This window comes from Vanessa cardui, chromosome 22, assembly GCF_905220365.1.
Source record: "Vanessa cardui chromosome 22, ilVanCard2.1, whole genome shotgun sequence".
In the NCBI taxonomy this organism is placed as follows: Eukaryota; Metazoa; Arthropoda; class Insecta; order Lepidoptera; family Nymphalidae; genus Vanessa; species Vanessa cardui.
Genome location: NC_061144.1, coordinates 10,192,120 through 10,211,621, shown reverse-complemented (window position 1 = coordinate 10,211,621; position 19,502 = coordinate 10,192,120). Strand labels below are relative to the sequence as shown.

General features: G+C 32.8%; 1 protein-coding gene across 6 annotated transcripts in view; it reads left to right on the top strand.

Moving 5' to 3' along the window:
• Nucleotides 1–19,502, top strand: part of LOC124539275 (protein madd-4) — a 446,643-nt gene that overhangs the window by 378,929 nt on the left and 48,212 nt on the right. For all 6 annotated transcript variants that reach the window (XM_047116602.1, XM_047116606.1, XM_047116605.1 and 3 more), the window contains exon 9: nucleotides 9,434–9,578. In XM_047116602.1, the coding sequence (XP_046972558.1) occupies nucleotides 9,434–9,578 (145 nt within the window). The remainder of the gene's footprint in view (nucleotides 1–9,433; nucleotides 9,579–19,502) is intronic.

The window sequence follows — 19,502 nt, the reverse complement described above, 5'->3', positions numbered from 1 at the left end:
AATATGACACAAATTAGTTTCAACTCCAAGAAAGTACGGTGGTTACTTTTCTATGACAAAATACTCGAAGATCGTCCTCTAAATCGCAAGCAAAATACCGCAGGTGTCCTATACATATATATAAAGACAAAATCTTTTTCTTCCCTATAAAAGTAAAGTAACAGACTGTAAATTTCCCACTGCTGGGATAAGGCCTCCTCTTCCATTAAAGAGAGGGATTGGAACATATTCCACCAGGCTGTTCCAATGTGGGTCGGTGGAATGCACATGTGGCAGAATTTCTATGAAATTAGACACATGCAGGATTCCTCACGATGTTTTCTTTCACCGTCGAGCACGCGATGAATTATAAACACAAATTAAGCACATATATATAAATAGTAGTGCTTGCCTGGGTTTGAACTTGCAATCATCGGCTAAGATGCACGCGTTCTAACCACTGGGCCACCTCAATAATCAATTGGAAATAACAATAGATAAAGAAAATATTATTCACGGTTACCCTAAATTTTCCTTATCGTGGGTTATTTTTTTTATATATTTATTTACGTGCATTAGAACGGATATTTAAATATGACCAATAATCGGGCCTGTTCATGCATTACTCCGTTATGATTGGTCGAATAAATATCACGACATTAAAATGTCTTGCCATTGGTCAATGAATGCGATTACTATAGATCAAACTATTCATTCGTTTTACAAAATAGCCCGTCCTTTAATATAATTTTTAATACCGAGCGTAGTGGAATCCAAAAAATGGCGTCTCGTCTATGAATTTTTTCAAGCCTTTTAGATTCTTTTGGAAGCACCAAGTATGTTGGCTAGACGCTTTAGTCGGCTTGTGTGAGAAAATTGCTTTTTCATACAGTCTTTAAAGAAAAATGATATCCTTTGTAAGCCGAAAAGCTATACGTTTCACGCTATCCCATTTTCATAGGGATATGAGAGGAGGCGAAATTCTTTAAAACAATTTGTTTAATTAAATTAGCATTTTCGTTTACTTTGGCTACATACAAGACTTAACGACAATTTATATTGCGAACTAACTATTTTTCTACACATTACTGGTAATATATGCAAATGGACCTGGTGCTAAATCGTTACCTTTTAAAATGAGTCCTCTGTGTTTAATTATTAGCTTGAATCAATTGTATTTCTTTTTCTTTATTCGTTTCTTTGCTATGGAAGATGACGAATTGATCACGAGTTGAGGGTCCAACCAACTAAAAAACATGAAGGCATTAAATATTCCGACTGCCCTGAGACAAGTTGACAAAGGGAAGGTGGTCGAGCTATCAATGTAATCATTTCAGGATAAGCAAGACCTTTAGCAATGACGCGTACGAAGAAGAAGACTCTTACATTTGTCATCTCACGCACACTAACACATCTTGTTACTCATACTAGTGTGCAGTCAGAGTAAAACCTTTGTCAGTTTTCAAAATCATTCCTTTATCAAGTCTTAAACTCTTAGTACCTTTTGAATCTAAACATTAAATTGTTGCGACGCATTACGTCATTCTCCATCGGTAAAGCAGATCGCTTATACTGAGCACACGAAAATAATTCTTGAAGTGACGAACCTTTTCTTACCCCGACTGTACACCAATATTTCTGAATATTGTATAATAGATATAAGGTACGGATCTCCTGGATATACGAGTACAGTCAGCATTGTAAGTTAGTTAAAATACTCTTTTATAAATAGTAGATTATAATTATGTCGACGTTCGTTTTAATACTGAGAGTACTTCTTATGTAAACACGTATAATGTTTTAATTGTTTAATAGCGTGACTAACATTATTACTAAAAATAAAATAACTTTTTAGTATTGACATTGATAGCAATATTCTGGAGTAAAAAGTCGACAGTGTTTTATAAATATTATGAAATTATTATATAGCTTATTCTGTATTTTAATCGCGTGAGATAACAAAATACACGACATATTTATCTCGCATCGTTGTTTTATAAGAATTCACTTCGTACCTCACTTGTGAAATGTTAACTAACTCACACTGAGACGCTATTCTGATGCGTGTGTCCTTTTAGACAGTACAATTGTTACTTTTGAATTTCGAATATGTTCTTTAATAATATCGTTTTTGGGTATTTCCAAATTCAAACTTATAAATTTCAGCTACATGAGGGTTGTAATAACTGACGAGCGAGTCGATTATGTCATTATCAGAGAAGATAATTACTAAATTCGTTTCTTCATTTAATGTTCTAAATTATTTCTATATTAGTAGTTTTTAATACGTTTAGTCTAATAATTCTTATTAGTCAAAAATCAAAATCAATTTAAATCGTCATTTTACAATTAAGTGAAGCTTCCACCCGTTCGGAAAGTAGATTCTACCGAGAAGAACCGGCAAGAAACTCAGTAGTTGCTCTTTTTTAACATTTAAAAAATACAAAGTCATGTTAGTTAAATACAATTATTTAAATGAATATAAGCAGCTTAGTATTCTTGTGGAGCGGTTTTAAGAGTAATTGAGGCAGTGTATCAAGGATGTAACTTTATGTTCTCAAGGTGGCGTAATGGCGATGTAAGGAATGGTTACATATTTCTTATAGCGATCCGATGTATATGCGTCGTGACCACTTACCAACAGTCAGCCCCAACCACATGATCATATAAAAAAATATAAGCCAATATTTTATTTTTGGTTATTTTTATGACAATAGTAAAATATGCCTTGTACGTATTTTTCAAATAACACCAAGAATTCATTATGTTTATTTTAAAATATTAAACAGACTTCTTTCCTTGAAACTATTTTCAACTTTACATGAAAAATAGCTTAAGTTGTAACAAAGGCTAGAATTAAGCTGGTCGCTTTAACTAAATCTAGTTTATTCTCGTATTCTGTTAGTAAAACTTAAGAAGACATTTTATTTAACGGAGTCTGTTTTCACAGATACACGACCAGATAAAGTTGATATATTAAACGTCCAAAAGAAATACAGTTGTTCTACGTCATTAAGAATCTGTCATTATTAATTATGAGGTAAAATCATTTTTTTTATTTTTATTTATTTGCCGGTTCTTCTTGGTAGAATCTACTTTCCGAGCTAGTGTTGGCTAAAATTAATATAGTTGTTAAATGACGATTCAAAAGTACTTGTAAAAGCCTACTTGAATAAAGTATTTTTTGATTTGATTTGATTGGAAATCTAGATAAAGATAAGACTTACATTTAAAATATTCACTATTAACAAAATATTATCATCAATTATTACTAAGTACATATGCAGTATAAAACATAGTATATTTCTCTTTCCCCATGTCCTTATGTAAGCTTAAATCTTAAAACTACGCAACGGATTTTGATACAGGTTTTTTTTAAATAGATAGAGCGATTCGAGAGGAAGGTTTTTGTGTATAATACTTGGACAATATAGTAAAGAAACACAGATAATCTTAGAAGTTTGTAATGTGATGCCGTAAATAAACAAATTCTGTAGCATATTTAGAATCAGAAGCCGGGGCGGGTCGCTAGTTAACGATAAATTGTTCACATGCAGTTCACACAAACAAGCTTTGAAACACGCACACATAGATACGAGTAACATTAAATTACCACGAAACAGTTCCAGAATAAGCGTACAAAAGTTTATATGGCGCTGTCCCGAATACACGTAATGCGCTTGTTACATATTTTTACGTGCAAAAGGAGCACCTTATTCGAGCAAACGAAATATTACAAACTCAGCATTCCAGGCCGCATAGTTTTAATTTTAGAAACGGGAGCAAATAGTACCGAGACAAAGGCGAACTCAGTATGGCTGCGGGTTGTGGTCCAAGAATAAACTTCGAGCGTTTTAAAACAACTAAACTAACCTAACGGTGATAAAAATTGATTTCCTTTAAAGTACTTTGTCGTATTTATATTATTTCTGATTATACATTTTTGTTAATGTTGATTTTTGTTTCAACAATAAACAGTTTTGTTGATTAATTTGCCAAAAATTATGACTCGCCGTTTTTCTTTAGATTTCTTGTATTGATACCTCGCTATCTTTGATAGGTTTTATGTTACAGCGGTTTTTCTGATTGCGTTTGTGAAATCGCTTCATCTTATAGATGAAGACACACCCAAGCCTTATTATTTCGCAGCCCCATTCCCTGATGATGTCAGGTCGCATCCGGCATTGTGTCACGAGGTTTCAATCCGCATTTTTTGTTCACCATAAAGGACTGTTTGCTTGAAGAAGCTTTTAGGAATTATTCTCGCGTAAGTAGTGATTTTGACGTTCGCGTCGTACCGTGGATATGTGATCACTTGTAAAATCGTTGCTGTGAACAATGAAAACACACAACACTACAATGGAAACTTATACGTTTTTTATATTACGGATTTTAGTATGAACGAATAAAAATAGCTACTGTACTAAATTTTGACCGCGTAGACTGGTGGCAAGAATGCTAAGAATATCATTCAAGTAAAATTTTATTACAATTCTATTTCATTGTTTAAAATATTAGTGTCCGCCTTTATTGAGAGACTGTAGGTGTCCCAAACCACATATCAAAAAATCATAATGATATTAATTACTACTTTTATTCGCGGGCTTTATTGACTGGCCTATATCATTTTCGGACATCTCAATAGTTAGTTTCGAATTTGAATTTCGAATATGTTCTTAAATAATATCGTTTTTGTATATTTCCAAATTCAAACTTACAAATTTCAGCTTACACCAGGCTTGTAATAATTGACGCGCATCGCTGTCAAGTACGTCATTGTCAGCGAAGATAATTACTAAATTCGTTTCTTCAATTAATGTTCTAGTACTTTTGGTAGCAATGCTAAGAATATTATTCATGTAAAATAAAAAATTTGGGCGCTATTATATCTACAAGGTAGTATTTTTATATACATATATGACTAAAGAACTATCTTTATTCAATATATTATACATACTTGCTGATTGATTTTCAAAACCCTCAGGCAAAAATGAATGAATGAAAGACGTCAAAAGAAACTCGTCAATTCTTTTTGTGTCAAATACGGTAATAATAAGTATCACAGTAATGATAAAATTATATTTCGTATTAAGACTCGAACATATATTTATTTAGATATATGCAACGCTTTAATTATAAACAAAGTTTACAGAAATAAACACTTCCCTATTCAAATGGCTAATGTTTTATTTTGATCAAATTCGAATATCGAATAATAACTAAATTATTAAAATAATTATTAGTTATTACGTGTACGCTAATTAGGTAATACAATACAATTAATAAATAAAATTAATTAGTGTCAGTGTTATTAATACGATCATTAATTGAAATTCACGAAACTAATAGATATGGATCATTTAACTTTAAATCGACTGTGTTAATTTAAACGAATATTTTAACTTGGTTAATTAATTAATTTTAATGTCATATCAAAATATCATTGATAAAAAAGGTGAGTGATTCCTTTTTTATCAATAAAACTATCGAACCGCCCCGGCTTCGCACGGGTGCAATACTGATACGAAGTATACTACCGAATTTGTTTATTTACGACATCACATTACAAACTTTTAAAATCATAAGTGTTACTTTACTTTATTATCCATGTATACCATATAAAAAACCTTCCTCTCGAATCACTCTATCTATAAAAAAAACCGCATCAAATTCCCTTGCGTAGTTTTAAAGATTTAAGCATACATATATGGGATATAGCGACTTTGTTTAATACTATGTAATGGCATAACATAATAGACTAAAAATATATATATATAAAAGATAAAAAGTTTCAGAGTTTCCTGTTTGTCATGTTTGAATTCGATATTCAAACATAATCATACATCAACAATAACAACACCAAAATCAAAAAATCAAAATCAAAATAAACTTTATTTAAGTAGGCTTTTACAAGCACTTTTGAATCGTCATTTTACAATTAAGTGAAGCTACTATATAGTACATCGATTAGAATTTCAAAATTAATTTTGTAAATAATTGATTCATTTTTTTTGTGTCTTCTTAGTCTAAACAATTTTACACTTTAAATATTACACTTGCGTATTGGAAATAATTAGATCAGATCTGATAGACCCTTAATTATTCCTCTCGAGATTCTTTCAAAGAATTTATTAAAAAATAAATAAACAATTCTGAAATATGTACATTATTTTTACTAAAACCCTTTGATACCACACAAATTGGAATTATTGAACCATCAATGCCATCCAACGCCAACTCCGAATTAGTATTCGTTAGAAGCAAACAGGATTATGCAAATGTCCCGCCGAAGTTTCCACTTAAATAATATATGAAATTATGTAAAATACGCTAAGAGAACTCGGAAGTGGCGAGTGAAAAGTTATATGACTTCTTGGACATCGACTTCAGGAACTTCTTGGAATACGTGAGGTTTTGCTAATTGGGTATAAAATATCGGAGTGCCCATTCCACCAATATTGGTCAAAAAGTTCGGACCTGTAAGGTTTTTATCGTCACCGTTTTAAAGTTTTTTGATTACATTTCCAAAGATTTTTTTTCCAATTTGGTCGTCTTTAAAAGTCTTTAAACTACTGCTATTGGAAACTCGGGTGTGATATCCTAGAATTTTAAATAAGGTTTATCAGAGGCCCCATAACTTTCATCGATACTCAAACTTTTTGGACAGTACCAAATTTCGTTACAAAATTATAATTTAGCAGTTGTTTTGAGAGATATAATGAAATTATTTTTGAAACAGACAATTTACATAACAAAAGAATAAAATATAGCTCGTTCTTGTATTCTTATTTGTTTTAAAAATGTTGATATTCTTTTGTGAAACTTGCATTTTGGGTTTTCCACGTATGAAGAGCGAATTAAAATTTCGTTTGTTGTAATTAAATCCGGTAACTGTAAATATGAATTGCATGTAATAAAACCGCGCAATATTATACCCCTCTCGTTCTCTCATACCTGGCTTTCGTAGGCCGAAAAAGGATACCGAAGCCTACTTAAATATGATAATCGGAAAATTCGGCACATTTGTGTGAAAAGCAGCTCTCGACTCGATTTCGGAGCGCTGAATAAATGATGAGGTGCCTCATTGTTACATATCACAGTAATTTATTACTTGAATAGGGGAGAAACTGATTTTGAAGCTTCTGAATTATAGTATCATCCAGTTTATGGTTTGTAGCGAATTGTTCGAAACATTGACAATATTTGTTTATTTACCGATTAAAATATGAACGATCATACACGCTGTTCTATAAAATTTTAATTAAAAACAAATGAGTGAAAAGTATGTTTTCATGAAAAAAAATTGTTACGTTTGTAAGATATAATATCGTTGACCTTGAAAATGTAAGATGAATTTCAACGCAAAGTTTTAACATAACAGATATACTTATCTTACTACATATTATACTTACACTCACTATTATATTTTTTTTTACATATTTATATGGAATAGGCGTTTGTCTTCCATCTCACCTGATGGAAAATGTAGATGAAGACGAAGGTCTACTCTTAAAGGCTCCGGAGTTCAATTTATCAGGAAAAATAGACGCAGGCAGGTCGTTCCAAATCTTAGCGACTCTTACCAAAAACGAGCTGACAAATCGTTTAGTTCGACTTTTGGGTATGTCAACAATGAATGGATGAAACTTTTGTCTGCGCCTAGTAGTCTGATCAAGGATGGAGATTATATTACTATGTATAATTTAAGATACTCCATAAAATATTATCGTATATAAAACTATCTGTCACTTCACTGGTCATGATATAAGAAAGGAAGCATCAACGGAATTCAGAAAATTAGCCCTAAACCTACTATGGACGATTGATTTATTGGCCAATATCAGACCGATACGTTCAGTACCTCTCTCGTGATTGGCTAATAAAGTACTTACAGCGTTTTATATAAAAAGTAACGGGATGGCTTAGCACGGGAGCAATGCTGATACTTAATATAGTAGAGAATTTCTAAATTATCAGTGTTTCTTTACTATATCGTCCACGTATTCCATATCAAAAACCGTATCCAAATTGCGTAATTTTATCTGTATTGGTTCACAATATCGTGGAGCACTTTCTATGTATTGAAATAAAATCTAGAACAACCGATGTTCACTAAAATACTAATCTGTTTACCAATTAAGATTTTATTCCAGTATGCTGAAACGCTATTAGCATTTACTTGGTGGTAGGGCTTTGTGCTAGCCTGTCTGGGTAGGTACCACCCACTCATCACTTATTCTTCCGTCAAATAACACTACTCAGTATTGTTGTGTTCCAGTTTGAAGGGTGAGTAAGTCAGTACTTACAGGCACAAGGGACATAATATCTTAGTTCCCAAGGTTGGTGGCACTTTGACGATGTAAGGAATAGTTAATATTTCTTACAGCGTCATTGATGGTGACCACTTACCATCAGGTGACCCATATGTTTGTCCGCCAACCTATACCATAAAAAAAAACAATACGTATGTCAATGTTATCCCCAAATAAAGTGCGTTCAGTTAGAATAAATTCTACAAAATAAAAATCCAAGCCAACGAAAGTGGGCATGATAAAAAATTCATACTAATTAAGATTATTCTCGTCTGTGACACATTTGACCTTTGGCGCTCGCTCACCTTAAATAATTACAATGTTTAATGACAGGGACAAAATTAAATATAGATTTATAAAGGTCTAGCATACCTTTATATAGAAAATTCCAGACACTAAATTACATAATTACTCAGTGTTGTTTAACAATTTTGTGATAATAATAAAAAGATACAAAATATGAACTGTAATCATTAAAAATTATGTGCTTAATTTTATAGTAAATCTTATTTTTTTGTAAACCTTCACATGCAATTCTTTAATAATAATAATGAAATAATTTCATAATCAGAATTTAAAGTATACAGGGTTGATGACAGTCATTATTTTTTATCATGTTGTGTCAAATACCAGTGTTCCAAACTTCTAAATTAACATTTCAATTGCTAAACTAATTGCTATGAATTACATAAAAATGTAATGTAGTAAGTCCATTGCCAAACTTTTATCAGCATTTAACTGATGTTACATATCCAAGAAAAATAAGTATCCCATATAAATATATATGCTTTAACTAGAATTAACTGGATCTCAAAAAATATTGGGTTAGGATATGGCTGGATAAGGCGTCCTCTCCAAGATAAGGACTATATTACACCACGCTGCTCCAATGTGGATCCACATGTGGCAGAATTTCTTTTGAAATTGGACACATGCAGATATAATAACGACGTTTTCAATCACCGCCGAGCACGAGATAAATTATTATAAACACAAATAATGCACATGAAAATCAAATGGTGCCTGAGTTTGAACTCACAATCGTCGGTTAAGATGTACGCGTTTTAACTACTGGGCTATCTAGGTTCGGCATGAAAGGGGTCCATAAAAATTGTGTATAATATAATGTATTTTGTCACCAGCGAGTTGGCTGTGACCTCCGCGTTGGTTCTACTCGACGCGTGGACGAATGTGGTGTCTGTGGAGGAGACGGGTCTTCCTGCTCGCGGCCGAGATACCATTGGCTGTCAACACCCGGGTCACTTTGCTCTGCGACGTGTGGTGGAGGTAAGATACTTTTTAATAAGCTATACTATTATATAATATACTAGCGATCCGCCCCGGATTCGCACGGGTGCAATATTGATACTAAATATACTACAGAATTTGTTTATTAACGATATCAAATTGCAATTTCAAAAATTATCAGTGTTTCTTTAGTATATTGTTCATGTATTATATACAAAAAGTTTCCCCTTGAATCACACTATCTATTAAAAAAACCGCATCAAAATCCGTTGCGTAGTTTTAAAGATTAAAGGGTACAAAGGGACATAGGGACAGAAAAAGTGACTTTGTTTTATACTATGTAAAGGTAAAGAAAAGTTTATTTGAACTCGTCTTTCATGATTATCCCTATTTATAGAGAACTAGCGACCCGCCCCAACTTCGCACGGGTGCAATGTTGATACTAAATATGCTGCAGGATTTGTTTATTTACGACATGTCATTGCAAACTTCTGAAATTATCAGCGTTTCATTACTATATTGTCAGTCCTTCGAAATAAGACAACTTCCATTTGTATAATACTTGGGCCCATGAATGTATGAAACGGTTGTATCCTCCTGCGATATTCATACATCAAAATTTCCTTATATTGAAGTAACGATTAAATCGGTAGCAATCGAAAAATATGAAATCAACACATAACGACTTTTGCAGAAGCAGCAACGATATACAAAAACTTTTCTTTAAAATCACTCTATTTATTAAACACCGCATCAAAATCCGTTGCGTAATTTTAAAGATCTAAGCATAAGAGACAGACAGCGTAAGTGACTTGTTTTTATACTATATAAAGATGTTAATGTACTATAAACATAACACTATGACTTATAATAAGAAGCATTAACGTTTAACGCAAATGAAACGGCGCGAAACAGCTAGTTATATATGCACTATTTATAAATGCCACGTACATCGTACACCCCTCCTCCTCCCCTTTTTAGTCTACTTTATTATAGTCTGGAAGAGATCGTTGTGTTAATGTCTTAAGTATCTTCCATTTGTATAATGAATATTTATATTGTATTTTAGTAAATTAAATATATAACCGAACCGAGATGGCCCAGTGGTAAGAACGCGCGCATCCTAAACGATGATTGCTTGTTCTAACCCAGGCAAGCACCGCTGATTCATGTGCTTAATTTGTGTTTATAATTCATCTCGTGCTCGGCGGTGAAGGAAAACATCGTGAGGAAACCTGAATGTGACAAATTTCATAGAAATTCTGCCACATGTGTATTCCACCAAACCGCATTGGAACAGCGTGGTGGAATATGTTATAAACCTTCTCCTCAAGGGTAGAAGAAGTCATAGCCTAGCAGTGGGAAATTTACAGGCTGTTGTTGTTGAAATATATAACAGCGTCATTTTCCACCCATAATTTGAAAGTAATCTGTGCAACGATGATAGTGATTTGGAAGGAAATATAATTATTATGCAACGGTTTTAACTACTAAGCCTATTTAAATGACAAACATAATCTGTAATATAATTATGTGATAACTAATACGTATTTGTTATTAATAATACGCTTTCAAATTAAGTATTACAAACACAGATAACACAAGACATTTAAATCGTCTATAAAAGACATAAAAGAGGATTTATATGTATTTGGAAAGATCAAGGACTATTTACCAGGAATCTACTTGACATTTCTTATGTGAGAATCTATCCAGAGACTGAAGTACTATATTTTTAGATAGTTCAAGCTTCAAATATACTGATTACGTAAACAATTTTCATATAAAATAATACAGAACCGCTGTAAGAGAATATACTCAGAACCATTACATCGTATAAAGTTCAAGCTGAATTCATAATATTCACCCCAGAGCTTCTGAAATACTAATGGGTATCCTTTGTTTTCCAAATTATTAGGTTCAGCTAAAACATTATCAGAAAAATATTTTCCTCGAGAACCTTTAAATAAGGCGTCTGTTGAATGTCGGAGTGAAGAAGAGCAAACAAAAAGCGGTTTTCAAAAATAGTATAATGTTCAGGAATAAAGGAAAATAACGCTTCCTCATTGATAATAAGTATGAAGCTTATTTTATAAACCAGCTGTAATTGTAAATGGATTTTTTATATCGGTGGATAAAGAATAATACCATCTCCTAGTATGTGGTGACTACCGTTCATAGACTATAAATCGAAATCAAAATAAATTTATTCTTCTTAATATAATAAATATTATATTAAGTAGGCTTTTACAAGCACTTTTGAATCGTCATTTTACAAATAAGTGAAGATATCACCGGTTCGGAAAGTGAATTCTGAGAAGAATCGGCAAGAAACTCAGTAGCTACTCTTTCTCAACATTTAAAAATTTACATTCCTTACATAATGTACATGGCTAACGCATCTCCAACCTTGGGAACTAAGATCTTAACACCTTTGTAGCCATAGTAACACCAGTCTACTCATTTTTCCAACCGAAAAATATCAATACTAAATATTGTAATTCGAAGAAGAATATCTACAACAACAAAAACAACAACAGCCTGTAAATTACCACTACTGGGCTAAAGGCCTCCTCTCCCTTTGAGGAGAAGGTTTGGAACATACTCCACCACGCTGTTCCAATGCGGTTTGGTGGAATACACATGTGGCAGAATTTCTATGAAATTTGTCACATGCAGGTTTCCTCACGATGTTTTCCTTCACCGACGAGCACGAGATGAATTATGAAGACAAATTAAGCACATGAATCAGCGGTGCTTGCCTGGGTTTAAAACCGCAATCATCGGTTAAGATACACGCGTTCTAACCACTGGGCCATCTCGACTCTAATCGTAGAATATCTAACTTAATAAAAATTTCAAAAGACGTGAACGTGAGTACACACGTGTGTTTTCGTATTTAAAACTGTTTCAATGTTCACATTTTCTAACCACCTAGCTATCGAGTTTATATCCTGAAAGACCACAATTATTCTGTCAATTTGCTATTCTCATATCTATTCTTGAGATTTTCATCAGCCATTCGAGATGTCGCTGCTCCACTGAACATCTAATAGTACCCTCATTAGATTAGCCATTGTATTGTGAATTATCTTGATTTAATCCAATAGCTACAGTAACTAAAGGTCAATCCGAAACATTTAGACCAATTAAATACAGAAGCTCTACTTACATATAAGTTTTTGTTTTAATTAAGATAAGACCTTTGTTAATTAAATACACCTCGAATGTAATTGGTCATTAATTATGTCAAAAACGTTAATTTATATCATATTATAACGTCTAATAATGACACTCAGTTGGATTGATAGAAGTAATACTATTATCTGACTAAAACGTTTTACGAAAACGTTGCACTCAAATTCGAAATTCAAATTCAACTAAAAGATTTCAAAGAAGTTTAAATTAAAAGGATTTACAAAACAGGCAACGGTAACATTACTTCATATAAAAGTAAATCATAAATATAAAACTTAACAAGTTCAAGTGATACTTAGCAAAAGTAACGTTTTAAAATCTCTTCGCCAACTTTGTATCTCTGTGAAGTTGTACAAACTTGCTTCAATCAAGTTAGCAATAAAAACGGCAATTAACAGGAGTAGTGAGCGGCTGAATTTGTTAATTAAAACGATATTTTACTTTTAATTGGCGACAAGTAACCCCGTTTCCGTTACACCGTCACGACATTTTATCGTGATGAAGATAATGTCGGATGACGTAACTTAACTGGTTTACAAGGGACTTCGCTTAATATAAATGATAACGTAGACCTTTCCTTTACATGTAAGAACATTTTAGTCTTTTTCGAATTTCACGATATTGACTGTAAACATGACATTTTGGGACTATTGGTACTGAATACTAAGATATAAAATATCGTAACTGCTGACAAATATATTGATTATTATTATTATTATTTTCCGGTATGTGTAATTCAGCCTTTTTCAGTTTAACAAGTGTAAGGAAAACATATTAGTGGTGCATTCGTGATGTGAGCTGAAATAGCAGAGTGGTTAGAACGCGTGCATCTTAACCGATGATTGCGGTATCAATCCCACTGAACTTTAATGTGCTTAATATATGTGTCTCTAACTAATCTTATAAGTTGGCGGTGAAGGAAAATATAGTGAGGGAATCTGCATGTCTAATTTCAATGTAATTCTGCCACTTGTGTATCCACCAACTCGCATTGGAGCTGACCTTAGCCCAGCAGTGGGAAATTTACAGGCTCTTACTATATGGTAAACTTACACATAAGGCCACCAATAAGTAAACTTACCTGTAATATAACGTTAAGTCCTACTTATAATCGTTTCTGTGTTGTGGAGTTGAGTCCTTAAAGCGACCTGATAGGCACAGAGTACATCACGGAAATGATGTCACACCAAATAATGGCCTGATTGTTTTGCCTACGTTATTTTTACTATCATTAAAATTTCATTTTATTTAAAACTCACATATGTTTCTATGATTGATACAGATACATAGTAAGTAGTAAAGAAACGAGTAAAAATCTGTAGTATCCTTAGTATCACTATTGCACCCATGCGAATTCGCTACTACTATTATATATTGTTTTCCAATTTAAAGTGAATCCATTTGGAATTTATCAAATATTGCTCTACTTAAATTTGAAGATTATATCTCAAAATTTCATCAAACTGTTTCCGATAGTCCGAAGAAAATTATCATTGATTGCCTTAATCAACTTAGCCTTCGTGTATTGTATCTACCGCGCATCTAGGTTTCGTTCTATAAAAGTATGAAATGTATTTAAAATTCTAACTTTCTGCTTAAAAATACTTGACACTTACCCAATGCTAATAAAAATGTTTATAAATGAAATACTTTAAAATAATATGACAATACCTATATATTTATAAACAGTTCAGCACCTTGTTGTTTTATGTTTGTCTGTTTGTTTGAAGTTATCATAGTATTAAAAACTTCTTAAATGAAATGATCGTATTCAAGCCGCTTCAAAAGAAGGCATATTATTCAATACAAGATTATATAAATGACAAAAAAGCGTGGAGCTTTTAAAATTTAAATATTTGCTTATAATATTAGCTTTTAAAATATAAATTAATTACATAAACTCTGCCGGATATATTATATACATAAGTTATTGTATTTAACTTACAAGACTTTAATTATTAAATGTGAAAAAAGAGTGACTACTGAGTTTCTTGAGGTTTTCCTCGGTAGAATCTGCATTCCGATCGAATGGTAGCTTCACTTAATTTAGAGGAATAAATGACGATTCAAAAGTGCTTTTAATTGAATAGAGAATATTTTGATAAATAATTATCATTGTTAATACAAATTTCTTAAAACACAAATACCATTGCGTTTCTGACACCTTAACGGACTTTATTAGAACTTGGCAGATATTTAAATTTTAATTTTTCAACCTGATTCCTTTTTAGTACAAGAAAACAGTACAAGTATTTATATACATTTTCATATAATTTTGAATCGTGAGTAAGATCAAATTTCTAGCGCCGACTGAATACTAATTTAGCAAAGCAAATCCCAAAATAGATAACTAAAATGAAATCCATCTCAATATAACACCGCAGCGTTTCAGAGGCTTCAGAATAAATAATTCACTCCGATCCGTCCCTATCAAACTATACTACATAATATAACTGTTAATTGTGCCGGCGTTGTAATTTATACCGGATCTGCCATTAGTCGGCCGGCTGATAAATCAGATGCCTTTGTCTCCGAGCAACAGATCTTAGACGAACGAAACAAACGGTCGGCCGGGTTAAAAGTAATATTATATATCAACTTTTTAATTTAAATAATCTTAAAGTTCAACAGTGAACGAACCACTTGGAATAAAAAAAAACAATTCTGATGACACTGATTGTCAAAGTTTAAATTCAAATGAACTATAATAAATAAGCTGCAATTTAGTTTTTTTGTTGACTTCCAGACAGGATACATTACATACATATATAATTGTATTTAACTAATGTGATTGTATTTTATAAATGTTGAGAAAAAGAAACTACTGAGTTTCTTGCCGGTTTTTCTCGGTAGAATCTACTTTCCGAACCGGCGGTAGCTTCACTTAATTGTTAAATGACGATTCAAAAGTAAAAGCCCACTTGAATAAAGTTTTAGATTTTTGACTAATGTAAAGTAACAGCCTGTAAATTTCCCACTACTGGGCTAAGGCTTCCTCTCCCATTAAGGAGAGGGTTTCGAACACATTCCACCACGCTGTTCCAATGCGGGTTGGTGGAATGCACATGTAGCAGAATTTCGATGAAATTAGACACATGCTAGTCACGATGTTTTCTTTCACCGCCGAGCATGAGATGAATTATAAACACAAATTAAGAACATGAATATTCAGTGGTGCTAGCCAGAGTTTGAACCCGAAATCATTAGTTAAGATACACGCGTTCTAACCTCTGGGCCATCTCAGCTCGATAATAATTCTGATTTACCAATATGTTAGAGTTCAATGATTTACTTATGGCATACTACAAACTGCCTTATATTTTTAATGTGGTAAAGCCAGGGAGGCATTTATATTTGTGACATTCTCTGTATATGATGGTGTATGTGTGCGTACTTATACGTGTGTGTTGAGAACGCAGTCTAAGTATTTGTTACTGTTTCTTAAACAAAAGGTCGTTCATCATACATCATAGTTGAATCGTCTCGTGATACTTGAAAATTAAAAAGTTATATTGTGTAATTAAAAATATAGGAAAATTATGTATGGCTTTGAAATAATTGCGACAAAAAAGTCGCACGTCTATAAATATTGACCTTTCCAAACAAATTCCGCGAGCTGATTCTAATTAAGAACGCCGTGAAAGATGAAGTTGGAGATAAGAATTAGCAGCCGATGTCGTTCTATGTAATTTATATGATGGCCGATAGGTCGAAGTTGATTGAAATGTTTGATCAAACGTTGGCCTTAATCTACGGTAGCATTAATTGCGTGATTAACATAGTTTATGCTTAAGAAACTTATTGCAAATTTCTTTTGAGATTAAATATTCGGGCAGTTCTTGAAGATTGACAAGCATATTTTGCAAAATACTGAAAAGTAACAAATGGTTTTCCCTTCACATTGTTGGTAAAATAATTGGTCATGGCAGTCAAATCACAAATAATTTGTAAAGGATTTTTTTCCAATTTTTAATTCGTTAATTTGTGCATTATTTATTTGCCATTATTATCATACTACTCAACATACTCTATCAATTTTTACATTAAAGCAGGTAATTTTTATAGAATATAAACGCAATTCCGTACATTTCCAATGAGCCGCAATCTTGGAAAATAACGCATATATGTGTATAGCTACACTGACTCACCCTTTAGATGGAACACAACAATACTAAGTATTGCTTATTGGTGATAGAATATTGATCCGTGCGTAACGTACCCAGAGGGGACCGCACAAAGCTATACACCAAGAACCTACATTTAAAATAATCAACATACATAGGTAAGTAAATGACCTGAGGAATATATTGGAATACTTTTAATTGTGTCAGTCTAAAGTTAAATACGTAGTCTATATAAATTAAAAATAATCAGAGTCACGTCATCAGTATCCCAACATGGCGTCAGCTAGATAGAAGATAAATATGTCGTTTTCTTTTGTTCATTAGCAAAGTATTAACCCGTTAATCTTACGCAAAAAGTATGAGTTATCAAGAATGATTAGGGCAGAATCAACCCTACAGCGTCCGACAGCCATTTATCATTGTCCCGGCACCTAATTAACAATTGAAACGCCTGAGCAAGACTGGGTCACTAAGACCCGGTAGCTCTGACCTTCCATTTATATTGTATAGCTTAGCGTTGAACAGGTTTTTTAGATTAATTTTTAATTAATTTATGTCAATTTTGAATGGTGATAATTTAGCTTCTTTTACATCTTATAGTAATTGGACTATTAGCTAGCTTAGAGCGATGTCGAATGTAATATCGAATACCCAAAGTTTTAAGTTTCAAAACTGATTCAGGCATGTAAAAAATTACTGTTTGCTACTTTTTTCATCAAGAAATCCCAATACCTTTTTGGAGTCTGGAATTTGGCAGTGGACATTCCTATGCTTTTTTCTCCTGTGCTTACTTTGGAATGCACATAAAACATTGGTGCTACGTCAAAACTTCATCCTTTCGTGTTACATTACCATGTTATGACATATATGAGTGAGTACAAAAAAGTGTACTTGCAAAATTTGGGCAAACAATCTTCTTTTCTGATAAAGAATATTTTAATACGATTTACAAAATCTACTCAAGCCACTAATTTAATTTAAATGCTTTTCAGTTGTGTCATTTTATATATCGTAAACATCTGGTTACCAGTGGATGCCCAGCCTAAGTAATAATATATTATTTGCGGTGGCCTTTTGTTTCTGAGCATGCACGTTTTTGGTCGATGCGTATAATTGTTCTAAAAGTTAAATGGGCTAGTTAATCTATATAAATTGTATAGTAAAAAAAACCTCATCCATGAAATAATGAATATACATGTCAAACAAGGTACATATAACAAAATAATATCCTTTTTTTTGGAATTTTTGCCTGCCTGTTCCGTCTAATCTGTGAAATGGCTGGACCGATTTTGATGGTACTTTAACTGGCAGTAAGCTGATGTAATGAGTAACTTAGACTAATTAATAAGTTATAAGTAAAAACTGCGAATTGACTTTTTTGTTAAATATAAATGCGCACAAAGTCGCGGGTAGAGCTAGTAAATTAAAAATTCGTCACAAGTTAAATATAGCCAGTGTAATACAAGCACAAAGGGCATAACTTCTTATGTCCAAGGTTATGCAAGCCCGTCTGGGTAGGAATCACCCACTTATCGTATGTTCTACCACCAGCAGTATTTAGTATTGAGTTAAAACTCTATATTAATAAATATAATTACCATAAATATGAAATCGAATCAATCACAATAAAAATAAACAATATTTCCAGTGACGCTAAAATGATTTAGCAAAACCGACATTGTCTACGTGTTCTCAGCTATTTTGCCGACAAATTCAAAACGAACGTACGTAACAATTTTTACAAGGAAAATGCATTTGAAAATGGAATTTTCACCAGCTCGTAGACCGCAGTCTGTGGTTTATTTTTTGATTTCACTCCGGTATTTTCGACCGACCTCTGCTGTTGCCTGTCTTTATTTTCACCTTTCACTTTCGAAGGGTTATGATTTAAATGGTCGATGGAGTAAATCGGTCAAGGGAATATGTTTATTTTTCTTATAACAAACAACAGCTTGAAACGCAAACACGCAAGTCTTGTAATAATGAACTAAATACTGTTTTTAACTGACTTACAAAACGAAGTAGGTTATATATGTATTCTTATATACATGTGTTTGTTTACTGATTACTTAATTCCAATGCTACCAAACCTGAGATTCTAGGTTCAAATCGTGGGTCGGAACGATTGTAAGGCTATTCTGCCACAATTCTGTGTAGCTCGGAGTTTAGAAGGTGGAATTATGAACATTATGGGCGTGTTGGATATTCGATTCCATCAGATTATGAGAGGAAACAGAGAGTGCACCTATGTTTTCATACACTTATATACTATAGTATGTCCTGTGTAATCCTGATCTTTCTTAAGAATGAGCACCATGCACGAAGTCGGTCAGAACGCCACCATCATTCGAATACCGCTGAACTAATTTAGGTAGCAGCTTCGAACTATCCCATTGCTGAGCTAAGGATCTGTTCTCATTTTAGAAGATATTTGGAGCTCCGTCATACTTCTCCAATGTGAGTTGTTGATACATATATGGAAGATTTCGGCTTTTGTTTATGTCGCATTTAACATTTCCTCAATTCACTTGCCTTAGTTTTTGGAAGTCAAATGTCATTCAGCGATAAGATACTGAGAGTCGAGATAGCCCAGTGGTTAGAACGCGTGCATCTTAACCGATGATTGCGGGTTCAAATTTGT